This window comes from Leptinotarsa decemlineata, unplaced genomic scaffold (genome assembly GCF_025532065.1).
Source record: "Leptinotarsa decemlineata unplaced genomic scaffold, Ldec_3_MD MMD2_tig00026347_RagTag_RagTag, whole genome shotgun sequence".
NCBI lineage: Eukaryota > Metazoa > Arthropoda > Insecta > Coleoptera > Chrysomelidae > Leptinotarsa > Leptinotarsa decemlineata.
This window is the reverse complement of record NW_027412698.1, coordinates 4487524-4496168: the sequence shown is the minus strand read 5'-3', so window position 1 is coordinate 4496168 and position 8645 is coordinate 4487524. Positions and strand designations below refer to the sequence as shown.

Below are 8645 nucleotides of genomic sequence, written 5' to 3'. Positions count from 1 at the left end.
ATTTCCAAGTTGATGTCTGTTACATGTAGATGTGGCAACAATGCGGAGATGAAAATATTTTCAAACGATAGACCACAGCCATCTACATCGGTAACCAAAATTTGAACCTCTCATCTTTTTTTGTTTTCTAGATACTTATAATAGACCATCGGATATGGAATACCCTGTATAAGAAACATTGTCTCAGTTCGAGTTCACCATGAACGAAAGTCGCCCAGGCCCTTCGGATATGAAAAAACAAAAAATGAGCAAAAAGTGAATTCGGTACGTGATAGATATCCGTTGACTGAAGAACAGTTATTACAGTATTTGATGGATTCGGATGACGATATTAAGGATCCAGACTATGCAGAGTCGGACTCAGAGTTCGAGAACAGTGACGATGAAGAACCGGGGGATATTTGTACCGGTGATGATCCTACTACTAGTAGTGCCTTAGATTTTCCACCAGTTGTTTTTCCTTCGTCTCCTCCTCGATGTCCCACGATTTCTGCCGCTCTGAGACCACCTCCTCAGGGGCCCTTACCTACTGTGATATGGGACTCTGTAGAAGATATTCCAACAGTTATACCGTTTTCTAAGCAACGAGAGCCCTTGATTCAACCTGATGGTGAGTTCTAATTTTGTGAAGTATTAATATATTGCATTGTGTAGTAAATTATGCATATTTCTCCTCACAAAAATCGAAGAACGCTAGGTGATTTTTTCCTGAAATGTTTCATTTTTAGGAAACACGCCACTAGATTTTTTCAATCTGTTGGTTACTGACGAACTTCTTGAACTAATTGCTGAAGAAACCAATATTTATGCCGAAGAAGTTTTTCTTTCGGCTGGAACGAAAGAAAAATCACGCATAACGGCCTGGAAGGATGTTACTGTGGAAGAACTTAAAATATTCATAGGATTATTACTTCATTCAGGCACAATCAAGTTAAATAGACTTCAAAACTATTGTAAGACTCATCGGTTGTTCAATTTACCTGCTTTCAAAAATTACATGAGTAGAGATCGATTCATGCTAATTTTCAGATGTCTGCATTTTTCAAGAAATGCTTCACCTGGTCAGGAAAAACCTACTGATAGGTTATATAAGATTAGACCTCTCATTGATTATTTCAATTCAAGGATGAGTAATCTTTTATTAGCCAGGTAAAGAGCTGTCTTTAGATCAGGGTTGTCCAACTGGCGGCCCGCGGGCCGCATCCGGCCCGCGAGGCTATTTGTTGTGGCCCACGTAAGATTTTCGAAAAGCATATATTTTCTTTAAATGCTGCCACTGTGAAAAAAGATTTTTTAATTTATATTTCATGGTTTAGCAGTGTTTTTACATCACAAGTACTGTACCGCGTGCCGCTTTGCGGACGTGTAACGAACACAATCGTCCTCCACCACTATGAGAACTGCACTGATTACTGCGCATCACAGTTCACGCAGGCTACACCTCCCACCTCCCACTGCTTACCATCCGTCGCCAGGCACCATCGTGCGACTGACACGTATTCTAGTCGGCTAATCTATTACGTTGCTAGTGAACAGTGCTTGATTAATTCTTTGTTTAGATTCCTCTTATACAATAATGAGTGTAAAACCAATAAAACGGAAAATTGATAGTGAGAACAGAATTTACAAAGAAAGTTGGGAGAGTGATTACTTGATTGCTAACAATAATGGAAAGTTGCAGTGCTTAGTGTGCATGAATGTAGTTTCAGTGCCTAAAGAATATAATGTGAGAAGACATTACACAACAGTGCATGAAAATAAGTATGCTACGTACACAAATGAAAGTCGGCGTGCCCTAGTTGCAGATTTGAAGAAAAAGCTTAAACAGCAAACTGGTATGTTCAGTAAAATATTACACTCTCAAACGCATTCTTTGCATGCATCTTATGCCGTGTCGCTTGAGCTGGCAAAGGCAAAAAAACCTTTCACTGATGGCAATTTGATAAAAAAATGTGCTGTTGAAATGGCCAAAGCTTTCGGTGATTCTAAAATGGCGGAGAAATTTGAATCAGTGCCACTTTCACATCAAACCATACAAAGAAGGATTGTTGCTATGGGTGAGCAAGTAGAAAAATCTATGCTTAGCCTGGTTAAGAAAAGTTCATATTTCTCACTTTGTTTGGATGAAAGCACTGATCAAACCGATATTAGTCAGCTGTTAATATTTGTGCGCACTACTTTTGATGATTTTACCAGTAAAGAGGAGTTATTTGATATTTGTCCTCTTTATGGAACAACAAAAGGAAAAGACATCTATGAGGCTGTGAAGAAAACAGTTGACAGAATTGGAGGCTTTGATAAATGTTCAGCCATAGCAACAGATGGGGCCCCATCAATGACAGGTAAAAAAATTGGATTAGTGGGTCTGCTTCGAGAGAATGGTGTCACTTGCCCAACAATTCATTGTATTATACATCAGGGAGCTTTATGTGGAAAATCAGTCAAGGAAGATCAAGTTTTCCAAACCGTGATTAAGATTATAAATATGATTAGAGGTGGAAATCGATCTCTTTTACACAGGCAACTTAAGCAGTTTTTAGTGGAAACAGAGGCTGAGTATGGAGACTTGCTAATGTACAACCATGTAAGGTGGCTGAGTGCAGGAAAGTGCATGGAACGATTTTTTGCCATAAGAAAGGAAATCCCTGCATTCCTCAACAAATACGTTTCATCTGACACAACTGAACTGGAAGAGAAGTTTAAGGATCCAGAATTCTTAAGACAGTTAGCATTTATAACAGATCTGACTAATCATCTTAACAAGTTAAACTTGAGTCTCCAAGGAAGAAACCAGACGGTTTCAGATTTGATCGGAATGATAAACGGATTCCGGAATAAGCTGAACGTGTTTAAACGTGCTTTGGAAAAGAACAACCTGACACACTTCCCTAGCTGTCTGCAAATAGCAGAAGAATTCAACGGTGAGGAAAATATTGAGTTTTCATCCTGCATTTCACAAATTGAACAAGTTATTGATGAATTCAATACAAGATTTGAAGAAATTGAAAGTCTTAAAAGCAGTGTACTACTTTATAATAACCCTCTTGGAGCAACCATTGATGATCAACCACCCAACTTACAGCTTGAGTTATGTGATCTTCAAGCAGACATGTACCTAATCACCAAACAAGAAAAGGGACCTGAATTTTTCAAATTACTGCCAAAGGAGAAATTCCCAAACCTGCGAGATTTTGGACTGAAAATGACGTCAATGTTCGGAAGCACATATACATGTGAAAGTGCCTTTTCCTCCATGAAATACATTAAAAACAAAAACAGAAGCAACCTAACCGATTTTTCCTTACTTCATCTTATGAGACTGTCTACAACTGAACTGGAGGTGGACATTTCCTCATTGGTGGATGAAGCCGATCGACCACAGTCCTCACACTAATTGATACATCTTTTTCGTTGCTTTTGCAATGTTTGTCTTCATTATTAAAAAGTGTTATCAATAAATTTTCCGTTTATCAAAAAATGTATTTGTTGAGCAATAAAAGAAATAATACTCTTTTTTGTTTTAATTATTTTTATACCTCACTTTATTTTGTTATTACTTGTTACAAAATTATTATATGGCCCGCGACAACATCAAAGGTTTTAGTTTTGGCCCTTGAGGCATTGCAAGTTGGACACCCCTGCTTTAGATGAATTAATGGTACTGTGGAGGGGAAGGCTAAGTTTCCGACAATACATAAAAAATAAAAGGCATAAATATGGCGTCAAATTATACCTTCTTACCGAGCCTGACGGCATTGTTCAAAAGTTTGCCGTCTATATAGGTACTTTAGATGATTTTGGTGGCAAAGGTCATGCCGCCAACGTAGTACTGAGTCTAATGGATCAAAAATTGAATGTAGGACATTCATTGTATATGGATAATTATTATAACTCCTATGAGCTGGCTTCTCAATTGCTGACCAGAAAAACTTATTGTACGGGGACAATAAGAGTGGATAGGAAAAGTAACCCTAAAGATGTGAAGGCGGCGAGATTAAAAAAGGGCGAGACAATTGCCCGCTACTCAAATGGAGTGATGATTGCCAAGTGGAGAGACAAAAGAGACGTCTTTTATATCTCGACAATAATTTGGTGAATTATTTCAACAAGAGGCAACAAGAAGTGAAAAAGCCAGAAGCTGTTTTACAGTACAATAATTTCATGGGAGGAATTGATAGAAAAGATCAAATGATGGCATACTACCCATGTGAGAGGAAGACTATGCGATGGTATAAGAAACTGGGTGTACATATAATATACATGAGCCCGATCAATTCTTTTTTATTATATAAAAAATATGTGAGTCCAAGAAGTTCATTACATGATTATAGACTACAATTGTTGGAAAAATTATTACCTGAAACAGAAGATCGAAATAATCAGGGAAGGCAAATGCTAGCAACGCATATTACACAAAAAAATCCTCAAACCGGAGAAGGAAAGAAACATGCACATAGCAGATGCACGATTTGTAACAAAAATAAGATAAGAAAAGAGACAGTTTACCACTGCCCAGCTTGTCCTGGAACGCCAGCGCTTTGTTTAGAACCGTGTTTTTCTATATTTCATATGAATAATTAAATTATTTTTGTTATATATTTATTTTACCATATTTTGAGTTGCATTTTTGTTTTTTTAGTATACCGGGTATCCCAGAGCTTTTAGGCCAGCAGATATCTCAGTCACCTGCAGAAAAAAATTGAAAAAAAATATGTATATCATAGAAGACCACCAGCACTTTCATGTAGCAGAGCAAAATCCACCCCCTCGCGAGCAACCCCTGCGAAACCACCCCTAACTTTTATTTTTCAAATGGCAACCCCATGTTGTTTGTCGTTCAACTGACAGCTCTTGTTATTTCTCAACCAACGATATATCATAATTGTTCGAGAAAATTGAATACGTTAGTGGGTACTATTAACTGGACTGATCGAATTGTTCTGCATTATAGACACCAGAAAAAGTGGACGCTACGCAGAAAAAGAGGCGATAAAATGTTAGAACTTTTTGTGCTTCCTTTCATTCCTCTGATATCTGGATGACACATTGCCATCAGTCGTGATATTGTTGTTGTATATCAAAATGCCTTTTACCTTCACTCCCAACGAATACGTTGATATGCTTTTAATTTTTGGTGAATGCCGAAAGAATAAACGTGCTGCGGAGAGGCTGTATGGGCAGCGCTTTTCTGATCGTCGACAACCAGGTCGTAATACGTTTTCGTATGTAGAAAATACCATGTGAACGGGATCATTTCCAGGAAAAACAGATCAAGTACATCATACTCCCGTGCGAACTGAGGAAGATTGCATAAATGTGTTGGCCTACGCCGAAGCACATCCTCATATTTCGGTTCGTGCATTGGCGGTAGAGATTGGGATCAGTAAGTCATCTGTGCAAAGAATTTTCAAACAGTACAAGTATCATCCCTTCAAAATTCATTTACACCAAGGACTCAGACCTACCGATTTCGAAAGACGAACGGCATTCATTGCTCACATTCAAGTTTTAGTCCATGACAATCCAAACATCCTCAATCAAATCTTGTGGAGTGACGAATCCCGCTTCCATAATAATGGTACTGTTAATCGACATAACATGCACTATTGGTCACAGGACAACCCTCACTGGATTAGAGAAACCAATTTCCCAACAATGTGGGGTGTGAACGTGTGGTGTGGTTTACATAATGGACGACTCATCGGGCCCCATTTTTTCCAAGACACTTTGACGGGCCACCGATATTTACATTTCTTGGAAAATTGTTTACCTGCCCTCCTGGAAGATATTCCACTTGAAGAACGACAACAAATGTGGTGGCAACAAGATGGTGCTCCTGCACATAACCATAATGTAGTTACTACATTCCTCAATGATACTTTTCGAGACCGTTGGATTGGAAATAGTGGACCTGTGCGATGGCCTGCACGTTCTCCAGATCTCACGCCACTGGACTTTTTCCTGTGGGGATATCTGAAACGAGTTGCCTTCGAAACAAACCAATGAATATTGACGATTTAACCCAAAAGATTTTAGAGGCTTGTCATACCGTTACTCCGGAAATGATTAGGGCTTCCTGTACTCGCGCGCTGATTCGGCGACTTGAAGCATGTGTGGCAAGTGCTGGCCAACATTTTGAACATTTTCTGTAGTATCATGTATCAAAATACAGATGACCTTAAACATTAATATTTCATTTGTGTTTTTATTTTCTATGATTCTGCATGTCATTCTACCTACCATGATACATCATTGACCGAGAAATGAAAAAGACTGTAAGTTGAACCAAAACAAACATGGGCGTGCCATTTGAAAAACAAAAGTTAGGGGTGGTTTCTTGGGGGTTGTTTACCAGGGGGTGGATTTTGCTATGCTGCATGAAAGTGCTTGTGTTCTCCTATGATACATATTTTTGTTTCAATTTTTGTTCTGCAGGTAACTGAGATATCTGCTGGCCTTAAAGCTCTGAATCACCCGGTATAAGGTATACTATGTAAGATGTTTGTATCGAAAATTCATTTTCAGGAAATATTAGAATAAGGATCTGAGTCTCGTTCTGTTTACATATAATATGTGTATTTTATGAAAAATATTTTTTCAATAACTATTTTCCAAAATGTATATTATTTGGTATGTTTGTATAGTGAATACACACATGACGTCTTTAGACGTCATCAGCCCTTGGCATACTTTTTTGTCATGGGAGGCTGACGACGTCTAAAGACGTCATGGCCCTGTTGACGTCATTCTTAGGCTTTTTTTATTAAAAAATGTAAAGTTCATGTTAGTATTTGCCTAGAGCATTTTTATTTAGCAAAAAACCTCCTGGGGTCCTATATACGTCTCTAATCAGCAGTGAACGTGTTAAAGTCTATGTTGTTCTTTAGTTATAGTTTTAAATAAAATGTACTCGACATGTGTTTCTGTAGGTTCGTAATTTAACACCATAAAACTCGCTTGTTCAGGAACTACCGCTCGATTCTGAACAAGTGAATCAAGCTTTTATTACACACTTATGACGTTTCGAATTACCCAATAATCATCTCCAGTATAACCGCTCCCGAACTGTAGAGAGGGTATTTAGATTGGTCAGAAAGTATGGGAACCGTCTCCTCAGAGTCACCAATTGAAATCAGGCCAACCAGGTGATATAGAAAAAGGAGGGTTCCGTAATACACTATTATGGAAGTTTTCAATAAATGTTTATTAAAATAGTTCTGAAATCTCAATTTGGGGCTCAAAGGGATAAATGAATTCAATCCAAACTACGTGGAGATGAATGACAACCCTTCCAACTTAGATAATGTGTTGGCGACTTACAGCCCGAATCTCGATGAGCCACTTCCGAACTCATCACAATATGTTGTGACTAATATATTAGAGACGGAGGAAACGTATTCGAAGAATATGGTATCTTCACATAGTTCAATCAGATCAGTTCGGATGAGGACATTGAGAGACGTAAAATAAAAAAAAGGAGGGTGAAGAAAAGGTAATGAAGAAGGCGAAGAAGTCTAAAAAGTCCAGCTTGAAGTCGCCATCTAGAAGGAGGCACACGATGAAACATGAAAAAAGGGATAAAGACAAGTCGATAAAAGTGAGAGAGATGGAAGTCGTAGCAGGACCTTCTACATCAGTCCAACAGGTAATTATCATTACTCAAACGCGACATCTATTACTCATCACATCTATTTATTCCACAGGTTCAAGTGATCAATCCTGAATACGAGGATGTTAGTCCAGGATCTACACCGCCCCCAACGCTTGACCCCGAAAAATCAGATGATTGGTTTTCATTTATGAGATCCAGGAAAAACAAATTTTTAGAGATATATCACGTTTACAATGAAATTGGAACGGAATATACAGGGTGTCCCTGGACTTCCTCCTTTCCTCTCGGGAATGTATAGATGGGGTCAAAATATCACCAGTACTTCATATAACTTTTTCGTAACCAAGTTACGGGCCCTCGAAGTTACAAAATGAAAAATGTTTTTCTTTGATAACTTTTCAAGTGAATATTCAAAATCATCCAAATTTTGGTAATTGACTAAACAAATGAATTCCTTCGATGAGCTTTCATGCAGGAGTCAGTTGTTTTGCTACAAAGTCAGGAACGGACTACCCCCGATGGTCCACACCCCAAAACTTTGAAATGACAGATATTTTTCAATATTTTTCAACAAAATAAGGTTACTTGGACAATTTTATGAATAAAAGTACTCGTGTGGAAAGTCGATCGGAGCAAAGAGTCTTGATAAAAATGTAGTTATACTCGACGACATCAAACCCGCTCGTCCACCATTATTTGAAATGAATAATTATCAAAGCAGAAGTAATAATGATAACGTTAATTCAACAACATTTATAACAGGAATAATACAAAGTATGCTAAAATGAAGTCGTAAACAAAAAGTACAGTACCTATATGGAAGTTTAAGTCACAATTGTGATAGCAGATATTTTTTCAAAAGAAATATCAAGTTCTGTAGATTCGTGGTGTTTTTAAACTAACAAGCTACTCTACTATGAAATATCGAATTCATTCCATATTTTGTATGTACATAATACGTGTGGAATAATCACGTTTCGTGTTGATCAGTTATCTGAATCTCATGAAACTCAACATTCGAATGTTTCAAATT

The 8645-nt window shown here is 37.8% G+C and overlaps 1 protein-coding gene across 1 annotated transcript; it reads left to right on the top strand.

The window, feature by feature from the left end:
* The first annotated feature begins 312 nt into the window (after positions 1 to 312).
* Positions 313 to 7723, top strand: LOC141486236 (general transcription factor II-I repeat domain-containing protein 2B-like). Its single transcript, XM_074183968.1, has 3 exons — positions 313 to 610; positions 1560 to 2921; positions 7704 to 7723. The coding sequence occupies exons 1-3, from the start codon at positions 313 to 315 to the stop codon at positions 7721 to 7723; spliced, it is 1680 nt and encodes a 559-aa protein (XP_074040069.1).
* The last annotated feature ends 922 nt before the right edge of the window (positions 7724 to 8645 follow it).